Consider the following 21,936-nt stretch of genomic DNA (forward strand, 5'->3'; position numbering starts at 1 on the left):
CAATTGCCAACATCCACACCAGGCGACCGACTACCCGGCCCCAGCATCCACCTCTCTTGCCTTTCGCCAATTCGACTTGCTATCTGCTTGTTCGGCCGGCTTTCCGTCAAGTATTGCTGTCTCGTATCATTCCGCCGCCCAGATCGTTTCGGCACGCGTCCCAAGCTCTGTCAAACACGTCGCGCACGGCCACGCGTCCCGAGATTTTCTCCAATCGCCCGGGTTGCAGGTCCACCTGGAAAGACATTAAACAACCTCTGGAAGTGATAATCCATGGTCTTCACATCCGCCTAGCAGCCATTCGCTGTCCTCGTGCCGGAGCCGCCTCCGACGGAAAAGTACGGTAGCATACTTCGCCGTCGTTTTCTCGGGTGCCCAGGATGGGCATCTCAGGTATTACCCTTCCCATCGTCTTCGTCCGCTGACCCACCCGCTAAATCTCCCCAAAGGACTTCTCCCGCTCCTCAAATCCATCCATCGTCCCACCGAGCTCAAGAAGTACGCCGGTGAAACTTTGGGCGTTGACGGCTATGGCTGGCTCCACCGGGGCGCTGTGGCCTGCGCCATTGAGCTTGCCCAGGGCAAGCCAACTCGCAAGTGAGTCTGGTCCCCATTCTCTCGTGTCACGGTTCTGACTCCCGTCCAGATATGTGGACTTCGCTATGCATCGTGTCAGAATGTTCAAGTATTTTGGCGTCACCCCGTATGTAGTTTTTGACGGCGACTTCCTCCCCAGCAAGGCCAAAACAGAGGCTGCCCGATCCAAGCGCCGAGAAGAGAGCAAGAGGATCGGTCTCGAGCTTCTCAGGGCTGGCAAGCCCTCACAGGCTTATTCTGAGCTTCAGAAGGCCATCGACGTCACCCCGGAAATGGCACGCCACCTGATTGAGGAGCTCAAGAAGGCTGACGTTCCGTATGTGGTCGCCCCATACGAAGCGGATGCTCAGCTTGTCTACCTCGAACGTCAAGGCCTAATCAGCGGCATCGTTTCCGAAGATTCCGACTTGCTGGTGTTTGGTGCCAAGCGCCTCTTGACGAAATTGGACCAGCACGGGCAGTGCGTTGAGATCAACCGGAGAGACTTCTGTGCTGTCCGCGAGATCTCCCTTACCGGTTGGACAGACCGCGAGTTTCGGCATATGGCCATCCTCAGCGGCTGTGACTACCTGGACGGCGTCAGCAACATCGGCTTGAAGACGGCATATCGCCTGGTTCGGAAGCACAAAACCCCGGAACGCATCATCAAAATGCTGCGCTTCGATGGAAAACACCAGATCCCCGACTCCTACCTCGAAGATTTCAAGCAAGCCGAGCTCACATTTCTCCACCAGCGGGTATTCTGTCCCAAGAAACAAGACATTGTTTTCTTGACCGAGTTGGACCCTTCATCCAACCCAGACGAGATGCGCTTCATTGGTGCACCGGTCGAGACGGAGCTTGCTAGGTCCATTGCCATTGGCGATGTTAACCCCATTACCAAAGAGCGCATCGTTGTTCCGCGCTCGCCTGGTAAACGGAGGATCAGCCAAGCTCTCGCCCCAGCCAGTGGACCGCCGAGAACTCTTGGGAAGCCGATCAGCGAATACTTCAAAGACAGGAGTGACCGCCGGATTCCTCTCGGTGAAATGGACCCCAACTGCTTCGCCGTTGATCCCAACCACAACAGCAGTACAACCGCGGAGGAAAGGCCTCGCCCGATCGTGTTCCCGCTCCCTAGACCGTACGTTGAGGGGGCAGAGGAAGCCTTGGAGAGCCCAGCTCGGCCGTACACTAGCAATGCTCGGCCTCTTCGTCGCAAGACTGAACCCATCTCGAAGCTCCTCGGCCTTGACGTGTTCGAGTCTTCGGAAAATCGCCGTCGCACGACCGGTCCGGTCATTCAAGTCTACCAGGACCCAACCGCTTCGAGTCGGCCGCCAAAGAAAGCCCGTCTATGTGACGAACAAACCTTCGATGAAAGCGTCGATGGGACCCCGGAGAAGAGCAAATTCTTCTCCTCAACGAAGCCGAACAAATCGGCCAAGAAGAAGGCGGACAAATTGCTGATGTCGGACGACTCAATCGAGGAGGCCTTCCGAAGTCTTCCGGATCACTCCTGGCGGTCTGAGAAGCCGCCCAAACCCACCGACGACATTGTTATATTCCACGAGTCCTCCCCCAAGAAACAGACGGACGCGGTTCCCCCCGCTGAATCGCCAATCGAGGGCTGCGAGGATCATGCCGAGCATGAAGTCGAAGTACCCGCTTCCTCTCCCACTCAACAAGGACCGGCGAAGGAGTGTAACGATGACAGCCGCTCGGCATCAATGACGCCTCTGGGGGAGCTTCTCAAGGAATTTTCGTATGGCACAGGACATACGCGCACCCGGGTCATTCACGGGCTTCCTACGCCGGCGTCCAGCATACAACAGACCGCGACTCCGAAGTGTACCGGCCCGAGGAACATGCAAACCCCCATGCCGACCCCCTTGCAGCGTATCGGGGCCAGGGCGTTGCAGCGCGACAGATTCCAGTCGACGCCCCCAACCCCGGGGATTGTTTCGTCCGGCGACAGGTCGAACAAATTCGACTCGTTGCCTGTAAACCCAGCATTCGTCCCGTTGCCGAGAGTCGATGTTGAAGAGGTGGAGGCGCTAAACAAACCCTTGGGCACCGAGGACCAAATCATCCCTGATAGTGACGGCGATGATGATGATGATGTGGGGGATGAACAAATGTCCTCGAGCGCTGTCAGGCGGCTAAACTTGTCGAAGTTTTTATATTCTTGATCCCTCTGCTATCTTGCTGGGGTAGTGGGATGGCTGAGCCGGGGTTTCACAACTGGTTGACAAGCGTGGGAACAGTGCATAGCGTTGGCGTTTTGGCACGTTCTTTTACATACGGAGGGCGGCGGCGTTTTGGGGTCTGGCGGCTGTGTATCTTTAGTGTGTCGTTTTTATCGCTGTCATGTCCGATCAGCTTGGTCTTCTTGGTCATGGCTGTTGTCGGTTGTTTAGTGGAGGCGCTCAGTCAGGTCGCTGGAATCGTGGGGAATCGATATATCCTTCAAACCCGGCCGAGGTGTGAACAAGTCACTGCCTCCTAAGCCACAGGCCTGGGCATTGAACAATAGGAATCATGAATATCATTGAGTCCATTGTCCGAATGGGTCGCTTTCGGATTTCAACCTTTTGTCTCATATTGCTGTTTGTCCTGTCATCCTCCCTCTCTACCCAATTGTGCTATTGTCGCCTGCGTCTCAATCAAGCTCACCGCCCGGCAGTACCCCGAGCTGTAGCAATGAGTGGGGCAGCGCCAGAACCCCACATCAGCCCAAAATTTCGCCGGCGATAAAATCCAGCCGCCGTCGTTCCGCCTCGTTTAAATCTCTTCGAGGCCGGCGCGCGTGTTCGACAGGGCTACCCACTGCATGGGAAGCTTATCGACACAACAATCTTGGAGGGCATCATTCTTATCAATCCAAGCAAAAAGGCACAGTATGGCGGACACAGCGCTGCAGGTAAGCGCCCAGTGCATCGCATTGTCGAAGCCCAAGGGCTCGCAGACTGACCCTTGTCGACCCGCATCAGGAACGCCTGCGCGACCATGCAAAGGCTTTTGACGGCCTCCTCTCTCTGATTCCGGCCAAGATGTACTACGGGGAGGACACAAGTGTACGTTGTTTCGCTGTCTAGCTTCCCTCGTGCCCGCAGTGCTTCGGCTCTCCTCCATGTTCCCACCGGTCTTGTAATTGCAATGTTCCCGCGCAAGACGATTGCTGATATGCCCATTCCGTCATGACAGGATCAATGGAGGAAAAAAAAGCAGACTAAGGACCAAGCCAGGGCCGCAAAGAGGGGAAAGCTTGACCCAGACAGTGAACTCAACCGCAACGCGAAGGAGGTTCTGGATGAACGAGCACGGAACAAGCGCAAATTGCGCGAGATGGAATCTGAGGACGAGAGCGAATCTGGATCTGATCAAGATGATGATGACGACAGCGACATCCCTGGCATTGAAAAGGAGAAGCCCGGAGAGGGGCTGAAGAAGAAGAAGCTCAAATTAGACGAAGAGGAGGAAGATGATGGGAGTGTTCAAAAGGCAAATGGCAAGGTGCCAAACAGGGAGAAGGCTGTCGAAGAACCGGAGCAGCAAGCTGGCGAGTCGACTCTCAGTAAACGACAGAAGGCCAAGGAGGAGAAGAAGCTGGCAAAGAAGCAGAAACAGGAGGAAGACAAGAGGGTGAGAGAGGAGGAAGCCAAAAAGATGAAAGAGAAGAACTCCAAGAAGGGAGCCAAGCCCGAGAAGGCGGAGAAAACCAGAAAAGCCGAAACCGAGCCTGCCGAAGAGGTCGAGCACAGCGAAAAGCCCGCAGGCGACCAAGACGAAGAACCCGCGCAAGACTCCGCTGAAGCCGCCAGCGATGACGGGGACATGGCACCCATCGACGTATCTGGTCTCGGAAACGAGAATGAAGACACTTCGGCAGATTCTGCGCCGGATTCTCCTGTCTTTGATACATCCAAGAACGCTTCCGCCGAACCTGCCAGCACCACGACCTCAATATCCTCAGCAGTTCCGCCGTCAGAGAAACCCAAATACCTCAAGATCCCCGCCGACACCACGGCGCTTCGCGCTCGCCTAGAGGCCAAATTGATCGCCCTGCGTGCTGCCCGCAAGGCCGCCGACTCCGAAGGCAAACCAATCCGGACAAGGCAAGACTTGATTGAAGCCCGGCGGCAGAAGCAGGCACAACGCAAGGCGCACAAGCAGGAGATGCGCCGGTTGGCCAAGGAGGAGGAAGAGCGGAAACGGGAGCAAGCCCTGAACAGCGCGCGCAACTCCCCCGGCCTCAGCCCGCTCTTTGAACAAGAAGATGACCGCAACGCAAACCACTTTGCCTTCGGCCGCCTTGCTTTCTCCGATGGGACGCAGCTGTCGCACGACTTGAGTTACGAGAAGACTCCTGGCAGCGCTAAGAAGAAGGGTCCCTCCGACCCTAAGACGGCGCTGCTCAAGCTGGAGGCGCAGAAGAAGCGCATCGCGAACATGGACGAGAATAAGCGCAAGGAGGTGCTCGAGAAAGAGACCTGGCTGGCGGCGCGAAGGCGGGCCGAGGGCGAGAAGGTGCATGACAACGAGTCGCTGCTCAAGAAGGCGCTCAAGCGCAAGGAAAAGGCCAAGAAGAAGTCGGAGCGCGAGTGGAAGGAGCGCACCGAGAGCGTCAAGGCGGCCATCCAAGAGCGCCAGCGCAAGCGCGAGGAGAACATCCGCAAGCGCCGTGAAGAGAAACTTGCCCGCAAGGCTGGCAAGAAGAACAAGGGCGTGCAGACCAGGAAGAAGAATCGCCCTGGGTTCGAGGGTGGTTTTGGCGGGGGCAGGAAGTGAAGAGGGGAGGAGTACTGAAAGGTAGCAAGCAGTTCGGGCGGTGGGTCTCTGCTTCGTATGTTATGGTGTTTTGGCGTTCTTTGTGCACGGGATGCATCGTAGTAACTGTGCTTTGGGCTTGATTCATGTACCTAGGTTTGTTGGGCGGCATATGCCATCCTTGGAGTCAAGGTAGTTAGGAAAATATCCCTCTGTGGGCTGATTCTGAGCAGTAGTCATTCACGCAGAGATGCAGCATCCATATCGCCATGTTTATTGAGCCCATCAGCATGTTGGAAAACATAACGCGATGATCCAAGTATCGAGTCGATTTCCCGGTCAGTAAGTGACGACCTCTACGAATGAGCTACACATTGGAGTCATAACACACCATCAATTATTTTGTACGAAATGAACATGAATCAAAGGTAGAAGAAATCTGGAAATCATAGTAGAAGAGAAAACAAGAAACAGACTCCCTTTTGCTCCGTTTCCCAAGAAACACGCAAGAGCGGCCCCCCTCCCCCCCAAAGAAAAGATAGAGAAAGTGAAAAACCAAGGAAAGATATGTGGGCATCTCAAGGATCCCTGCCAGATACACGCGCGGGGAAGAGTCCAGCATATCGCGGACTCGACTTCCCCTCCCTCCGCCTCCATCGTCGTGTCCCCTGCTTCCCGAAAATACGCGAGGCCAGGGAGAACGCATTGCACAAACGCAAGCCGGACAAGTTTGTCCGATCTGATCAGGCATCCCGAGTCCCTTGTTCCCACCACCCACCCCTCTTTACGCCGTTGACTGCTTGATCAAGCCGAGCCGTCAGCGGCCCAAAGAAACAGTGATCCTCCCCCCTGCTGCACGAAAATTGGACCGACCTTTCGTCCGCTCAGTCCCTCCCCAGTCGCTCGCATCCGGTACCGCGTGCCGAGACCCAACTCCCTCTATTGCAAACCCTTGAATTCTCTCTGCCCCCGTTGTCCTCGCACCAATTTGATGCACGTACACCGTTGCCGTTTCCTTCGTCCCTGTTTTAGTCTTGCACCCTGGTTTTCCTTGTAATATGATCACCTTCCATCCGTCGCCCTGTCTCTGGACCAAGGATGTTAATTTGGAATGATCGGTTCCGTTCGTTGACTACATCCGTATTTTTTTGCCAAAGGGGGGTTGCGAACGTCAAGAGGGACGGGTAGAGCGGGCTTTCCGGTGAGATGAGAAAGAAAGGAGCGGCGGTACGTCTATCGCGTCCTGGATTTATAGTCGCGCAACAGGGAGACTCGTATCGACGGTGGAGGAGGCACCGGCAGCGGCAACCCGCGCAGTATTAGAGAAGAGAATCCAGCCGGGTGAAGACGCACAGACAGGCGGCGACGACTTCGAGCTGAAGCTCCTTGTCATGCGCCTTGCTGACTTCCTACCGAGGTGTTAGTAATTTGGAATGGCCCGGCAGGCGGGGAAGTGGGTTGGGTCGCACCTCGCCAATAACCTGGGGGAGGTTCTCCCCGATGTCATTACCGGTTGCCTTGCGCCCGAAAGGCCACTGGCTGTAGTCGGCAAGCAGCTCGTCGGTCTGGTTGAAGGCCTTCTCGCGGGCCTCGTGGCCGAGGGTCGATAGCGCGTTTTCGAGGACGTTAGCCGCGTAGGCGGCGCAGACCATGGCCACGGTGCGCAGATAGCGGAACTCGAGGCCTTCTGGGAGCCACTGCGAGCTGTTAAGCACGACGGTGCGCTGCGTCAGCACGTTGCGGACGCGCCGGCGGATCTCCTCTTTGGCGCCGCTATCGACCACTGGGTGCGTCGCCATGTCGAAGAGCAGGAAGTTGCGCTTCTCGGTCCGCAAGATGCCCTTGTCTACCAAGCCCTTGGCCAACCGCTCGCGCACCTGTTTGAGCTGGTAGCCAATCTTCATGAGGTTCCATGTCTCGCCTGTGCGTCCCAAGAAGCCGCATGTCAGTCACCTCCTAGCTCGCGGGATCAGTTTTGCACACGTCGTACCGCTCATTAGGTCGATCCAGCTGCTGACGCTCATCTTCTCGCTCGTCTTCATCATCTTGAGGGCCTCGTCCAGCAAGACCTCACCAGTCAGGGTGTCGTCGATGACCTCGATGATGCGGTCGGGCAGCGGGAAGCTCCGCCTTGAGGGTGACTTCTGCATGGCTATGCGGCCGCGGAAGGCGAGTTCAAGGACGATGCACCCGCGCAGTGCGTACGAGATGTTATCGTTCCAGAAGGACAGATAGCCCTGTTTGCGCGCACCGCCCCGTTAGTCATGCACATGTCCTTTTTTTCCCTCTCCCCAACTGCTACCAACAAGACCCTGCTTGAGAAGAAAAACAAAACCGAAGAAAAAAAGAGGGCGGGGGACAAACCTGCTTATCCTTCAGCCCCAGAAGCAACACTTCCTCCATGAGGGTGAGCTTGGGCTGCTTGCTGCGCTCGGCGCTCTCGCTGATGTCGCGCGGGTCGAAGGCGATCCGGTGGCCGTTCTCGCCGTTCTCGTAGCTCGTCTCAGGCCCGCCGCTCGTGTCCCGGACGTTGGCCGACGAATTGGTCCGCGAGCCGATGCCGCCGGTGGTTTCCCCGTCTCCGAAACCTCCTCCTCCGCCCCCTCCGCCTCTGCGCCGCGTCAGGCCCGACGTGGTGGTCGCCATGGCTATCGACTGGTTATGTGCTGTGTTCTTTCTTTGCTCTCCTTAATTTCCCTTCGCCCTTGTTGCTTTCTGTAGTTCCTGTCGCGGGACGTCGCTAGAGAAGAAAAAAAAATAACCTGGCACTTGTGGCAGCTTGTCCTGGCGCCCGCTCGTTTCGATGGATAGAGGGCCCGGTTCGGAATGCGGATGAGGTCGCGCAAAGGCTCGCGAGATTCTTCGGCTTGGCTTGGCTTTCCCGGGATTGTACGTCCGTACAGTACAGGTTGAGTTTAGGGGTTCACTGAGCAAGGCGATTTGCTTGGCGGCCCGGTGGGTTCGGGCAGGGCCAAAGGCTCCAACTACGCGGTTCGACAAAGTTGATGTACAGTCCAGAATATGTTTCCGGGAAACCTTACAAGTTGGAGACAATCCTTGTGTCGTGTTTACCGCGCATGCTGTTCCTAATTTTCCTTCCTTCGTATCCCTTTTTTCCGCAGTTATTTTTTTTTTTTTTTTTGGTTGCACTCGATGCAGCGTGTCGAAATGTGGCTTAGCAGCTCCGATAACGTTGATAAAGTACCCGCCTTACGAAGCAACCACCACTCGAGTGGGGGCCATCTTGGGCTCCCTAGCGCCTAGAAGTCGGGCTTCATCTCTCCAGAAAACTCCAAGAGTGCAGACAATACTCGTCTTTCGTCCACTGCTTATTATCCGAATATTTGGTAGCTGATCAATTCGAGTCGAAGCCTTCCTCCATAGTTAACTGGAACTCTCGGAATCATTTCCGAGCATGCCCCCAGCGCCAGACTCGCAAGTCTTCCGTTTGCCCTAACACAATGCCTCTCGGACTTTTTGAGACATCATGATGAAAGACCCCGTTGTCAGAGAGCAAAACCATGTTTCAAGGGCCTCTCCTCGAGACGCGTCGCAGTCCATCCGGCAACTCATTTGATGTCTTGTATGTTGGTATCAGATGATCTCGAAACATGCGTACCCTGGCACAGGGAGGTATCATCGAATACCCTAAAGGCTTGAACGCCTTTGCCAACTGATTATGTTGTTGTCTGCCGACGGAACCCACTTCTCTTGATCTCAAGGTGGAATCGACGCGTCGACGATTTGTGTCAACGACGTACTTCTCGGACCGCCATCCCAAGCCCCAAACAAATCATACCCACCCGATCCTGTCAAAGGCGCGACCTAACGAATCGACGACAGCGAAACCCGGCTCTATTATTTTCTATCCCGATCGGAACGAACCAACCTGATATCTCATGCATCTTGCCATCTCCCACAGCAGCCATTGACTAAAGTGACATCTTTGTTAGAGGATGCCGTCCATACTCCAGTCCCCTCTTTGCGCCCGGTTGAGTACCTCCCTGCCCTTATCTGTCAACGAGGGCTTGCCGGCCTTGTCCGTCGCCTGCTCAAAGAAGACGGGCTTCCAGGTCTCTCCTTTCCTTTCTCTTTCGCGCGCTTTCTCGCGCTGAGCTTCCTCCAGCTCTTGTTTTAACGTTGTCGCTCGCGAGAACTGCTTGGCGAGGATGGCCTTGGTGACTTCGCCCCAGAGCCGCAATGACTCATGGGGAAGCTGTTTCTCGGAGGGTGGGAGCACCTTGGGCGCTACGGTTAGCGGAGCGATGTCCACAATGGTGATCTGGTCCTCTGGCGGGTGAGAGTTCTGGAAAATTTCGGTTCTCGGTTAGCGTTGTGGCCCTGCCATGAGCTGGGGCGGAGGTGCTCACCAGAGGTTTGGGTCCAAGTGTGAAGACAATCTTCTCCTTCCATGGTCCACCCAACCTCACCAGGACCTCCTCCTCCGGGACGTCTTGGATCTGCCGCTTGTCATCATTTTCCGGGTCATACCGGAAGATGATACCTTCCACCTTGTTCGTTGTGCGGCCGAGCCAGCCGTCGTCGTAATAGCGCAGAATCGCCTTGAGCTTCGTCTCGGGGCAAGTGATGTACGCCATATCGCCAACACTCACACTCAGAGCGCCCCTGAGGATGCCGCCCAGATGCGCGGCCGGGTGTGTGAGCTGGTACGTCTCGTGGTCGCGCCGCTCCACCGTGATGAAAATACCGAGGTTGTGCTCTCCCGGCATCACCTTGATCGAGGTGCCGGTAAACTTGGCCGTGATCTGGTCAAACCCTTTTGCATGCAGTCCCTTCTCGGGACAGCTGATGTAGAATGCGCTGACCGGTGGATGATGCGAAGTCTGTTCCGTGAGATATGAAACTCGGACCGGCTTGGTCGGGTTCTTCGCCGACTGCGGAACCGACACGCTCGAGGAGCCGCGAGAATCACCGGACCCGAGCCCAGCAGGTACGGAGAGCTTTGCCGACTTCGTGCTCGACGCGCTGCTGCCGGGAGCGCTACCGTTGTTCCTCCGGAACGCGCTTGTGTCGATTCTGGGAGCATCATCCTCGGTTTCCCAATTGCACTGACCAGGTTATTCCATCAGCAACTTTCTTTCTTCCCCCTCCCTTTTTCGCAATGAAGTCGGGCGGTCGCCCTCGTGCCGACCTCTACCTACCCTGAAGAACTCGCCGAGGCAAGAGTTGTACGGTTTGCAAGGCTTCCCTTTTGCATATTTCAAATCCTTTGTGAACCAGAAACGCAGCACTTCTAGCATGCGGTCTACCGGATCGTCTGCCGTCCCAATGGCGACAAAGGCATTTGGGGAGTCAAGATAGTTCCAGTATTCCAGGTTTGGTGTTGGCTCGAGGAGTTGTGATGGCAGGGAGAACCGAACAGAAGCGAGGTCGGACACTCCAACGAATCTGCAAAGGTTTGAACGTTAGCAAGCGAGACCATCACATGGAGGGGCGGTGATGTATGCTTGGCGGCCCGTGTCTCACTCGAGCGCCACCGGCTTCCATTTGCTGCGTCCGGGATAGCGAACAGACACACCCAAGAACTTAACTATCCTTACTTTCTTAGAATTGAGATAAATGTTTTCAGCTTTGATCCTTCGTTCTGGGGCTCGTCTGTCGCGGGGCCATCCGGAGAGGGCGCCGCCGGAACGGTGGAGGTGGATGATGAGAATGCCCACATGGCTGGAGCTCTCGGGGCCGTCGTCGGTACTGATGAGTGCCAAACAGAACAGGATACCGTCGATGGAGAATCCTTTCGTGTCTGATCTGGTCGATGTCCTAAGGCGGGACCTTCGCGGAACGGGGCAGGATGCTGCTTAGAAGACAAGTTCAGTCAAGATGGCGGTCGAGAGCCCATGACCGCCGCCGAGTTAAACGACAGCGGACTCTCGGTGATGGGGCCGATCAGCGGGCCGGGCGCCACTACAAAGGCAGCTGATAAGGCGCAGCTATAGGCCGATAAGGGACGAATCGACGGGGCTCCACAATCCCCCACCAAATATGGCGGCGAGGTTAGAGGCCGCCTTCGCAACGACCTGCCTTCTTCGCTATTATGGGGGATATGTGAGCGGCTCTTTGTGTGCTTAAAAATGCGCTATTGGAGGGAAGACGACGGATCATCAACGGACCAGAAAAATATCGGGATGGTCACCTTGCCCTATGGGCGCGGCGTTGTTCCGTCAGCGACCTGGGGACGAATCACGAGCCAATCACCTGGCCACGAGCACCGATCGCGAGTTTCAACCAGTTCGCCGCGTTCCAACAGAGAAAGAGGGGCCTCGGGTCTCGATACCCTCCTTTTCGTCGCGTTCCGTGTCGCAAGCGAGGCCACTACTAGACCGCTAGCCCAAAGGTTGTTGGCGCAATGTTTTAGAAGTGGTCAAAGCAGCTAGCTCGGAGATCATGTGGGTTAAAGGCGTGTGCGAGGGAGACTCAGGCCCCGATTGTGGAACGTCATGCGCCATTGTTCGTGTTGATTTGGTGAACGGGACTAGAGCCGTCATCGCTGAAATGCCCTCTATTACGCCTATCGCCTATTCGGCTCTGCGCCGGGATGAGTTTTGGTTGTCGAATTCGAAGGGCGCTTCTGGAAATATAATGTTCTGCTTGAACGCAACGGCTTGCTCGTAATTGGCATATAAACAGCTTATCGTGCAGATGGAACGATGATTCGGCACTGACCTATGTGCTACCCTGTGTGAAGTGCATGCAAAAATCCTGGCCGGCTCTGGGTGGCCATTCCATCAAATTTCTTAAGGTAGCTCTCCTTACCGAGAAACAACCGGGACTTAGGCAACCATCTCTCCAAAGGCAGAAGGTTTTTTTTTTTTTTTTTTTCATCGCAATACCGGCCAAACAAGACTAGGAGTGGCCATCTCTGCCCTGGAAATATGCGGTCAAATGTCTGTTAGATGACTTAAAAGCGAAGCAGAAAACTACAGGTTCCAACGGTTCGATCCAATCCTAAACACTGCTAACTCCAGGAATTGCTTCCTCGTATTATCACCAGACAACAAAACGCCGAAGAGTGAAAGGCCAAAGAGGGAGCATTAGATCTGTTCTCCATCATCACAGTCCTCTCATCTCAAGCACTGAAAGCAAATCATGACGACGTCTCCGGCGTTTCTCTCCTTGCTCATTCGGTCTGCTGTTGTGAGATTAGCAACCTCTGGTAGCTGGGACACCACCGTCAATACAACACCACGGCTGACTTGCCAAGAGCCTAAGTCTAGCGTGCTAATAATAGGAAGGGCAACAACGCCGGCCCGGCACACTGACCATATTTTCCGGAAACAGCTTCAAATCTAATTGTTATCACTACGCGACCGGGATGTTGAGGAGGCCTCGTCACAAGAGTACCACACCTCCGGGGCACAATGGGCCCGACAAACAAATAATACGAGCTGAGCGGCGCGTTGATGCATGAGCTTAGCAGCAACACCAATATCTACAAGATCAGCACCTCGGTTAGAACACGAGAAGAGGGCTGGGCTATATCATGATACTTAAGCCACGTCCGTCCGCCAGCCCGCCCCTCCGCCTCCGGACGCGCCCCCAAGTTGAGAGATACATACACCGCCGCACTGCTATACCCGCTCTCCCGTCCCGCTCGGCGAAACTTTGTCGCTCAAGGACCGGCCGGCCGGATCGGCATGGCGGAGCTCCTCTTGAGATGGCGGAGAGGACGGCTCGGGAGAGGAACCGAATACGAAAAGCTTCTGGGCTGGCTTCATCCACGTGCTTGATCTTGACATCGGCCGGGGGGAGAAAGCGGGAAAGGCCGAGGCCACACATCCCTTCCGCTCTTCCTTCTTTCTTCCCTCCTCGCCCGGGATTTTACCCCGGCAAAGCTGAAGCCCCGTTGTCGCGGTGGGGTGGAGGGGCGGTGTGGGCCGGTTGTTTTCGGCTAATCTAGGTTGACGGGAAAGAAGGTGCCCTGGGGCTGACATATATTAGCGTACTGTAACCTGTACGCACGTACAGTGTAGTAGGGAGTAGTCGCATACATAGTACATGTATCGAGATTGGTTCCCAACGGCAGCAAGGTGAAAGCTCGATGGCTGATCGTTCCCCCTACCTCCTCCTGGCCCTTCTTTCCCTCCCCTTCCCTTTCCCAAAATGTACCGAAGATAATGATGTGCACTTATATGCAAGTGTGACACTTAGACACACGTACAGTGGCAATGGATGCTTTCCAAGATGGTGCGCTGGTGTTCGGACTTACTTGTAGTGTGAGCGCGAGTCCAGAACGGTAGGGGGACGGATGTGCGTACAGAGGCATCGTAGCGTCCACGAGGAAATCTCGACATAGTTGATGGGCTGCCGCGTAAGAGTGACATATATGTCTGTGATATTTCTCCAATGTTACGTGTACGCGTAAGCCCGGAGGTTCGAGATTGGACAAGGGGAACGACTGCGCTGTAAGGGACCTCACCCTGAGTACCTATGAGGTACCTGGGTATGTACATGTACATACTTGACATACAACTTCACGTCCACCACGCTAGTCTATCCGTATTCCGTGGTGTATGTCAGGTACCTAGGCATGTACAGTACATACACTAGGGCAATCTGATTCAGTCATTTTTCACTTTGGTGGGTTGTATGGATGTTCACAACCCATATTCCGTACACTTAACCCTACAAAGTTTCGCCATGGAGTGATCCGACAAGTAACTGATCACTCGAAAAGCGGAAAAGAACCTCCGGGGAAAAACTGCGGGGGCTCAAAATTGGAGACTCCTCAATCTCAGACCCAAATTCATGGAGAGAAACGAGACATGTTCAGCCCCGATCAATGGCGCCCTCGCAGCAACCATGTGTGTGGCTGGGCGCCGAGACGCGGACTGGCCCATGAGGTGTTTATGTAAGTTATGACCGAGACCATCGATGGCGCCTGAGCTTTCCACCACCCGCCATTAGGATGCAATAGTCGGCAATGATCATCTCCCCTCCCATGGGACGCCTTCCAGAGGGGCAAAACGGTACCGCTTGTGGACCCACGTGCATGCCTATGTATGTGCATACGGAGTAAATACGCACACATACATACAGTAAACTCATGGTCTAACCGCGTTTTCTCGCTGATGCGAACTTCGACCCCAGCAGCGGATGTTCAAGCAAGCGGCACGTACGATTGACATGATGCTTGTCCTATTTTTTCGACCTCGGGGAAGCATGCAGGATGCGCTCCCAACTGCGGAAGCATCCAACTCCTCTTGACCCGCTGGCTGACATGCAGGCCTGTGGTCGGTCCAACGACGGCGAGCGGATCCGCTTCGGTGGTCGAAAGAAGAAGGCTGCCGGAACGCACGTCTCCTCTTTTTATTATATGTTTGTATTTAAATATTTTCATTTTGTTCATTTAGTTTACTTTTATTCCTTCCGGTTACTCTTTTCTTTCCGTTTCAATTTTTGTTCTCTTTTTAATATTTTCCTTCCTCTTACCGATCAGTCGTTCTGTACGGAAAAGCACGGTCTGATAGCATGGACGAAGAAGTACCCAATATTAATCGGGTTTTCTGGTGTACTCCGTGATGAACCTGACATCTCCGTGTACAAGTACTCAGCAGTCCCGTTGGTGTAGTGGCTACGTCGGAGTTTTGTTTTCTGCTTTTTTGTTTTCTGCTTTTTTGTTTTCTGCTTTTTTGTTTTCTGTTTTTTTGTTTTCTGTTTTCTTTTTTTTTTGGGGGGGGGGGGCGGGGATGGTGTTTGGTACATCGTTTTCTTGTACTGCATATTACTCGTACTATTCCGTATTGCTCACGGCTATGGAGGTATCCATCCGTATTGTGGACGGAATGCAGCGGAACGGTGGGGAGGCTGGGAAACAGGGGCATCGCATCTGTGCGCCTGCTGAACAATGCTGCGGTGACGTCATGGTATCACGGGGGTTTTAGACATGTGTGGTTCGTTGCAGTGCCAAGCTGCGCTAAACAGCAAAGCAACGGCACAGTCGTGGGAAGCTGCCGAGAAGGAACACGAAAAACACTCCTGTGTACACTAGGAGTGTAGATGTAGTGTAACGGCAAAAGACGGCAGCAGTTGGCTTAGATGGGAATCTGAGAACAATTCCATCGTTCCATAAGTGAGTCGAGACTGACGTAGCGCCCATGCACTTACCTCGGCGGTTGCAGGAGGCGCTTCTGCAGACGGCGAATGAGCACGCGGTGCCCACGCGGCGATAGGTGCCCCACTCTGAGACAAGCTGTCGCTCCTGTCTCGGCGTCTCTTGCGGCGCTCAATGCGATGCAACGGGCTTTGCGGGGTGGACGGCGACGAAGCGGGTGAAATGAGGACCGGCAGACATGCCTACAAAGTGGTTTACAAAGCTTACACCCATCCGCCGGTCTGGCCTTTCGGCGCTCGAGGCGGAGTCTGCATCCGTTTCAGACACACTGAAGCAATTGGAATTTGATTCACCTACCCTGGGTAATGCGTCCAATGCCTTTCCATGCCGAGGGCACGCCAACGTAGCAGCGCACCTCGTCTGCGGGCCTGTTGCTCGCAAGCGCCGCCGGGAAACACCCGTTTCATCCCTTTGTGGAGATTTGACCATACTTGAAGGCTCGAAACAATGACGTCACCTTGCCGAATGGGGCTGGGCTGTTGTGGAAGGCAGGGGCTGTAATGCTCTTGATACGCTTTGTGGTCCTGCACGCATAAAGAGGGTTGCTAAACATTATCGATTATGGACGCACAGTGGAGTAATGTCAATTGGAGAGGATTGCTTGAACAATATAATGTAGATAGAGCGCAACCTCAAGGGTCCCCGGTGCGCTAATGATCTCCTTCCCGGGCAGTTCAGCGGGAGATCGGATCCCATCCCTAGGTGTACCAATGCCCCTGCGGATCAAAGATTTAGTGTAGTCAATAGCCCCTTTCTTGGCAAACTGGTATGAATGGCTCGAGCTGACTACAACACATAATTTTACACAGGCCAGCGATATCATAAAACTGAGCAACCTCAATGGAATGACCCGCCCAGTGCCTAGGGTTCATCTCGTCTGCCGGACCCAGGACGCACCTAGTGTATCCTTCTAGTCCGTATCGGGGGCTTTCGGCTTTGTTTTGGTCTGCGAGGCGAATCTGCGGCCTGGACAATCTCGGCCATGCCAAGACTGGGGAAGAATATACAGTGACGTCATTCTTATCCCCCCGTTCGGCGAGCGGGTCCTGGGGCGGAGACGCAGATCCCTGCACCGAATCGGGAACGCGAGCCGTTGACAGCCCATGCGCTTACTACATAGTTACATACGCTAGGGCACACGAAAGCAAAACAACATCTTCGATAGGTGCATAACATCTCATGCAGATACCTAGTTTAGCCTTATGCATAAAATAGCGTTAGTTCTCTTCCTAGTGCGTACCGGAGGTACTGCGGGAATGCAGCCATGGTCCCCGGCAGATTTCTCTGCAGTGAGACGAGAGCAACATCGAGGACCTCACGATAGTCTGCAGCAACATGCGACAACAGGTCGCAGCAGGTGTGGCCCGACTTTTGAGTTTCCAGACTGCTAACAGACCGGTGTGGCCTGGACCCAAGCCACAACACCATGTCGCAGTCGCCCGATGTCCGCAGCGGCTGCTTTCAGATCTGGGTAGGTAGATGGTTCCTGGTTGCTTGATAGCGAAGTATAATCCTCGTCCGCAGTCGTATGTTCTGGTTGGTTGCAGCCCATGATCCCCGGAAGGTACAGGGGCGACAATATGCGGAGCACCGCCACTTTGACGTAGTGGTACTGCACGCTCCGGGGTATTGGTACAGGGCGCCGCATTAAGGAAGTCAGGTTTCTGTTCCTACCTACCGACGGACTTAACAACAAACGCCATTTGCGTCGAACGACGTAAATTGTTCTCAGGGAGGGATAGCCTGTGCTTCTCTTTACCAAGAGCCAGCAGAAATGAAAAAGAAACAACGACTTGCCACTACATCTTCTCGTCTCGGATGGAGCCGTTCAATCCCCGAGAGAGCGTGGCGTAAGGCAATCTTACCTTCATGGAAAGTACCTAGCAGGAATTTACCTTATGCACATATATGGGAAACATGCAGAACACCTTGTACCTGAAGTATACACTCTTAGCAGCTTTGGAGGGCAACAACTCCTATCCTCACTCCTTGCCGCACTTGAGTTTGACCAACGAGTGCGGATTCGGTCACCAGTAATCTGCTCTTCTCGAGCAAGGGCCTTTAGTATCTTCTAGGACTGCTATGGTAAATGTTTACATTTAAAGCTACCGCCGATTGTTTTCTCTCGTTTCAAGCCAGACTACCTTACCTGGATAGGTACCTACCTAAATACCTAGGAATTCAACCTATCGGTACCTACCAGTGTGGTGGTAGGCCTGGGAAAGCTGAAGATACCAGTGTGTGGCTACCTCGGGCTTGATCAGGATTGCTCCGGTTCGAGCCGCTGTACGTAAACCCCGTTACAAGAATTCGTTACCGGAGAGTCTCGGGGGCTTCTCGGCACACCCCCCATCCGTTTCCGCAGTAAGACACCCACGGCTCGCCTTCCACCCACCCTCCATTTGGGTCCCCTCGGTCCCTTCGCAGCGGTTGACCAGGGCCCCCGTTCCATGCGCGCAATCGCACGGTATTACGGTACCTGCTTTCCCTCTCGATCTCTCCACCGCAACTCATACTTTTTTACCTGCCCTGCCGTTTTCTGTCTCGTAGTCTAGTCTCTCTCCGATTCCTCAAGACTGCTCCACCCGTCCTCCGCCCACTCAGACCCATTCTGGGATCGTTCGGAATATCTGCCTGCATTCTTTGACGGTGGGGAGTACTCTACTAGCGGCTGCGTGGTCGTAGGTATATACCTCCGGCCCCGAAGCCCATCCGCACCTCCCCATCTCTTGACGCGGCTCCGACGCTTCATGCAACAACTACAACCAAACTGCCTGTGCCTTGCCGACCCCTCTCGTTAGTCCTCGGTCGCTCTCGCTTCAATACTCTAAACTCAAGACTCGTCGCACGCATCCGCCGCCGTCCCAACAGCCTGGCGCACCCTTTACCCGTTTCTTGTTCAATTCTTTATTTCTTTCTTTTTTTCCTGTGACACTCAAAGCCACAGAGACGAGGACAGAGCAAGCCAACATCCGTCGCTTACCTGCATGAGGAGTGTGCGCATTTCGGAAGAATAAGCCGAAACCCGCGATCGAGAGACCCAGGGGCTTTCGCACGCCGACGAGGGGCGCGCCGACGCAATCACCAGCCTGCGCTGCCATCGCCAATTCCCCCCGACCTGGACAACGTTGTCGCAATCATGTTCCGCCAACGGTGAGCCGGTTTTGATGCTCTCCCTGCCTGCGCGGTTGGCGCTCTGGCGTGCTCTCTATGCGGCGACCTCGAAACACGTTACTGACTACTGAGCGCTTCCAGAACAAGTTCACAAAAACCCGGGGACGACCTGCTTGCCAACTTCAGGCAGCAATTTCCTGAAGTGGCAGCGGTCGGCTCAACTGCCTCCACAGCCGGTCCGGCAAGGACCGCAACCGCTGGGCATGCGCATGCTGATGTTCCCGGCCCTGCGCCAGAAAGGTGTGTTTTCTCTGGCTTCCCAACCGATCCGTGCTTGGGTTCTCTGCGTCCCCTTTCCCTTTAGAAAGGGGGGCGGGGGCGCCAGTTTACACGAAACGAAGTGTTCGTGTATCCCTTTGGCTCCGACCGTCCCTATGTTAAGCAGGGCTAACGTTTTCGCTTTCTTATCTCAGGTCCCACAGCATCAGCCATGAAGCCTTCCGGGACCAAGACCCGACCCCAAGGGCGTCGAACGACCCCTGGCGCTTCACTCCGTCATTGCTAGACCCGGCCTCCTTCTCGTTCGCCAACTTCGCCAACCAGGCGCCCGGCTACTATACGCCCACTTCGGGGGGGACAAATACCATCTACCATCCGCAGGCTGGCGATCTTCACACACCCACGCTGGGGTTGGGGGTGGGCCTTGGAACCCCGTTGTCAATGCCGAACTCTGAGGGTGTGGTGCACGCAGGCGCTGGGCCAATGGACATGGCCGGCTTCCACCAAGGCTTCCACCCCCAACAGTTCCAGCAGTTCACCACCCCCTTCATCCAGGCCCCTCCGCCGCAATCCTCGTTCGCTCCATCGTCGTTCGTGCACCACGATACTGGGTACGAGACGATGGACCAGGGGTCGCCAATGGACTCAGACCACACCGAGGAGCGGATCGGATCCATCGAGGGCAATCTTCAGAGCCAATCCCACATGGTGTCTTTCCAAGCCAGGCAGTTTGGGATGCCCATGTCGATACCCCTTCCGGCATCGGCTGAAAAGTTCCGCTTCCACGCGGCCCTCAATGCGCCGACCGCCATGATCAAGCATGCCGACGAGATTCCGGTTACCTATCTGAACAAGGGCCAGGCTTACTCGCTTTCCATCGTCGATACCACGCCTACGCTGCCCATTGCCCCGGGCACGCGATTCAGGACGTTCGTGAGGGTTTCGTTCGAGGACGAGCAGCAACGGCAGAAGCCAGGGGTATGCTGGAGCCTGTGGAAGGAAGGACGTGGAACCAACGAAGCCCATCAACGAGGAGGAAAACTGCAAGCGGTCGAGTATGTTGAGGCCGGGCAGCCTGCAGAAGGCGACGACAAGAAGACGCGCATCGAGCTCGAGACGTCGTCTTTTGACGGATTCTCGGTCATCTGGACTCCCGGTGTGAACGGCGCGGTCGAGTGCAACATTGCGGTCCGCTTCAACTTCCTCTCTACCGATTTCAGCCATTCCAAGGGCGTCAAGGGCATTCCGGTCAGGCTCTGCGCCAAGACACAGCAGCTGCCGGCTGATACCCCATCGCCCGGAGACAGCACCAACGCCCCCGAGATCTGTTACTGCAAGGTCAAGCTGTTCCGCGACCACGGCGCGGAGCGCAAGCTCTCTAATGACGTCGCGCACGTCCGCAAGACCATCGACAAGATCAAGCAGCAGATCGCCCAGGCAGAGAGCGGCATGAAGGACTTCGGCAAGCGGAAGCGAGCCGGCGGGTCACAGTTGAAGGGCCAAAACGGGCAACGGGCCGGCAAGGCGCACAAGCACAAACGCACGTGGTCCATGTCCTCTGCCAGCTCCGGAGGCGGCGGCCCGCGCGTTACCCTGGAAGAAGACCTTCACTTCAAGCTCCAGACCCTTCAGGACATGTTCACCAGCACGCGTCCTGTGAGCGTGCTGTACCTGCGCGGCGAGGAGCTCGACGACCCGGACCTCCACCCGGTCTCCCTTCCCGGCGAATCACTCGAGCTCGGCAAGGTCGAGTCTCGCGATAGCGTCGCCTGGCGCAGCGAGCGCGGCTCCATCACGGGCTCCTCCCTCGTGTCGCCCTCGCCGAGCTCCCTCTCACTACACTCGCAAAACTCGGCGGGCAACAAGCCCCAGTGGCAGGACTACCAGATCGGCGGCGGCAGTGGCAGCGGCGCAACCTCCTCCGAGCCGTCCTCACGCGACCCCCACAACAACGGCCGGCCGACCAAGGTCCGCCAGGTCGACGAGGCGGGCAACCTCACGGGCTGGATCGAAGCCCTGGGCGTCGACGCCAACTACCACCCGCCGGCCGACCGGCGCCCCAAGCCCGTGGCGTGCTTCTACGTCGCGCTCCGCCGCAGCTCGCCCGACCAGGCGGGCGGTCAGCCCTACCAAGAACTGCACCGCGCCGTCTACCTGATGCAGCGCACCGCGCGCGACCTGGTCGCCCGCCTGGCAGCCAAGTGGCGCTTTGACGCGTCCCGCGTCGTGCGCACTGTGCACGTCGTCGAAACCCGCGGGCTGGAGGTCGAGGTGGATGACGACGTGGTCAGGGAGCTGCCCGAGGGTCTGGATATGACCTTGGAGATCGTCGAGGTCCCTTCCGCTGCCGCGGGTGGGGAAGTCGTCAAGAAGGAATGGGATGCCATGGCGGTGGATGACGCGCCCGGGGAGGCGGACCTGCCCTCTCCGGACAGTTCTGGTGCGCTAGGACATGTCCAGCACCAGCAGCTGCGGGGAAAGACGGGGGCGATAGAGTTGAAGCTGAGGTATTAAAGAGTTCTCAAATAGGTGCTGGAGGATCTGTCACCTTTTACTTACCCTCTTCCCCCCCCCAAACCCCCCTACCCCTTCAAAACCAAACCAAATCAATAAAACACCCCCCCTTTCTTCTCTCGGGTTAGTGGCCGAGATGAAGAAATGATGGCAGTACATGAGCATTTGCGGTATCTTGAATGGGAGCGAGGATAGCATGCCTAGGCGCGTGCGTTGTGGATGAATATGAGTCTGGTGTAAGGCCTGGGGCCTTTCTGTTAAAGAGGAACGAGATAGATGGATGGATGGATGGAATGGGTCGATGGATAATGCTTTCTTGAGAGGCACATGAACAAAAGAACGCGGCTTGGGTTTCGAAACCCCCGTCGGTAGGTGCGTGCACACTTTAGGGGCGTTCAGCTTATTATGAAAGGGGGACTTGACTTTTCGGGTCTGAAGCTTCTCTTTCTTGCTCTGTTTGAGATACCAGGTTCCTCGACGGGCGCGTCGTCATTGTTTCCCATTTTCTTCTTGTTTCTTTTCTTCTCTTCTCTTCTCTTCTCTTCTCTTCT

At 55.6% G+C, this 21,936-nt stretch overlaps 6 protein-coding genes across 6 annotated transcripts; 4 read left to right on the top strand and 2 right to left on the bottom strand.

The window, feature by feature from the left end:
- The first annotated feature begins 53 nt into the window (after positions 1-53).
- On the top strand, positions 54-3,145 carry P884DRAFT_260776 (uncharacterized protein). The gene is made up of 3 exons (XM_069441489.1): positions 54-393; positions 450-597; positions 647-3,145. Exons 1-3 carry the CDS (start codon positions 381-383, stop codon positions 2,766-2,768), a joined length of 2,283 nt encoding a protein of 760 aa, XP_069296885.1. The 5' UTR covers positions 54-380; the 3' UTR covers positions 2,769-3,145.
- A 238-nt stretch (positions 3,146-3,383) lies between these two features.
- Positions 3,384-5,607, top strand: P884DRAFT_260777 (surfeit locus protein 6-domain-containing protein). Its single transcript, XM_069441490.1, has 3 exons — positions 3,384-3,499; positions 3,570-3,653; positions 3,784-5,607. Exons 1-3 carry the CDS (start codon positions 3,410-3,412, stop codon positions 5,365-5,367), a joined length of 1,758 nt encoding a protein of 585 aa, XP_069296886.1. The 5' UTR covers positions 3,384-3,409; the 3' UTR covers positions 5,368-5,607.
- A 1,058-nt stretch (positions 5,608-6,665) lies between these two features.
- P884DRAFT_202807 (Golgi phosphoprotein 3-domain-containing protein) lies at positions 6,666-7,992 on the bottom strand (the record flags this gene model as incomplete). Its single annotated transcript, XM_069438457.1, has 4 exons — positions 6,666-6,755; positions 6,816-7,267; positions 7,337-7,583; positions 7,711-7,992. The coding sequence occupies 4 exons, from the start codon at positions 7,990-7,992 to the stop codon at positions 6,666-6,668; spliced, it is 1,071 nt and encodes a 356-aa protein (XP_069296887.1).
- Positions 7,993-8,898: 906 nt separating this feature from the next.
- P884DRAFT_245266 (uncharacterized protein) lies at positions 8,899-11,484 on the bottom strand. Its single transcript, XM_069440420.1, has 5 exons — positions 11,478-11,484; positions 10,908-11,396; positions 10,509-10,755; positions 9,717-10,415; positions 8,899-9,652 (listed from the first exon to the last, which is right to left on the bottom strand). Exons 2-5 carry the CDS (start codon positions 11,027-11,029, stop codon positions 9,296-9,298), a joined length of 1,425 nt encoding a protein of 474 aa, XP_069296888.1. The 5' UTR covers positions 11,030-11,396; positions 11,478-11,484; the 3' UTR covers positions 8,899-9,295.
- A 1,266-nt stretch (positions 11,485-12,750) lies between these two features.
- Positions 12,751-13,576, top strand: P884DRAFT_260782 (uncharacterized protein). Its single transcript, XM_069441491.1, has 2 exons — positions 12,751-13,291; positions 13,356-13,576. Exon 1 carries the CDS (start codon positions 12,848-12,850, stop codon positions 13,262-13,264), a length of 417 nt encoding a protein of 138 aa, XP_069296889.1. The 5' UTR covers positions 12,751-12,847; the 3' UTR covers positions 13,265-13,291; positions 13,356-13,576.
- Positions 13,577-18,617: 5,041 nt separating this feature from the next.
- P884DRAFT_278374 (CP2 transcription factor-domain-containing protein) lies at positions 18,618-21,385 on the top strand (the record flags this gene model as incomplete). The annotated part of the gene is made up of 3 exons (XM_069443174.1): positions 18,618-18,631; positions 18,734-18,892; positions 19,066-21,385. The coding sequence occupies 3 exons, from the start codon at positions 18,618-18,620 to the stop codon at positions 21,383-21,385; spliced, it is 2,493 nt and encodes an 830-aa protein (XP_069296890.1).
- Between the last annotated feature and the right edge of the window lie 551 nt (positions 21,386-21,936).

The sequence above is a fragment of the Thermothelomyces heterothallicus genome, assembly GCF_042370625.1.
Source record: "Thermothelomyces heterothallicus CBS 202.75 unplaced genomic scaffold P884_scaffold_14, whole genome shotgun sequence".
Taxonomy (NCBI): domain Eukaryota; kingdom Fungi; phylum Ascomycota; class Sordariomycetes; order Sordariales; family Chaetomiaceae; genus Thermothelomyces; species Thermothelomyces heterothallicus.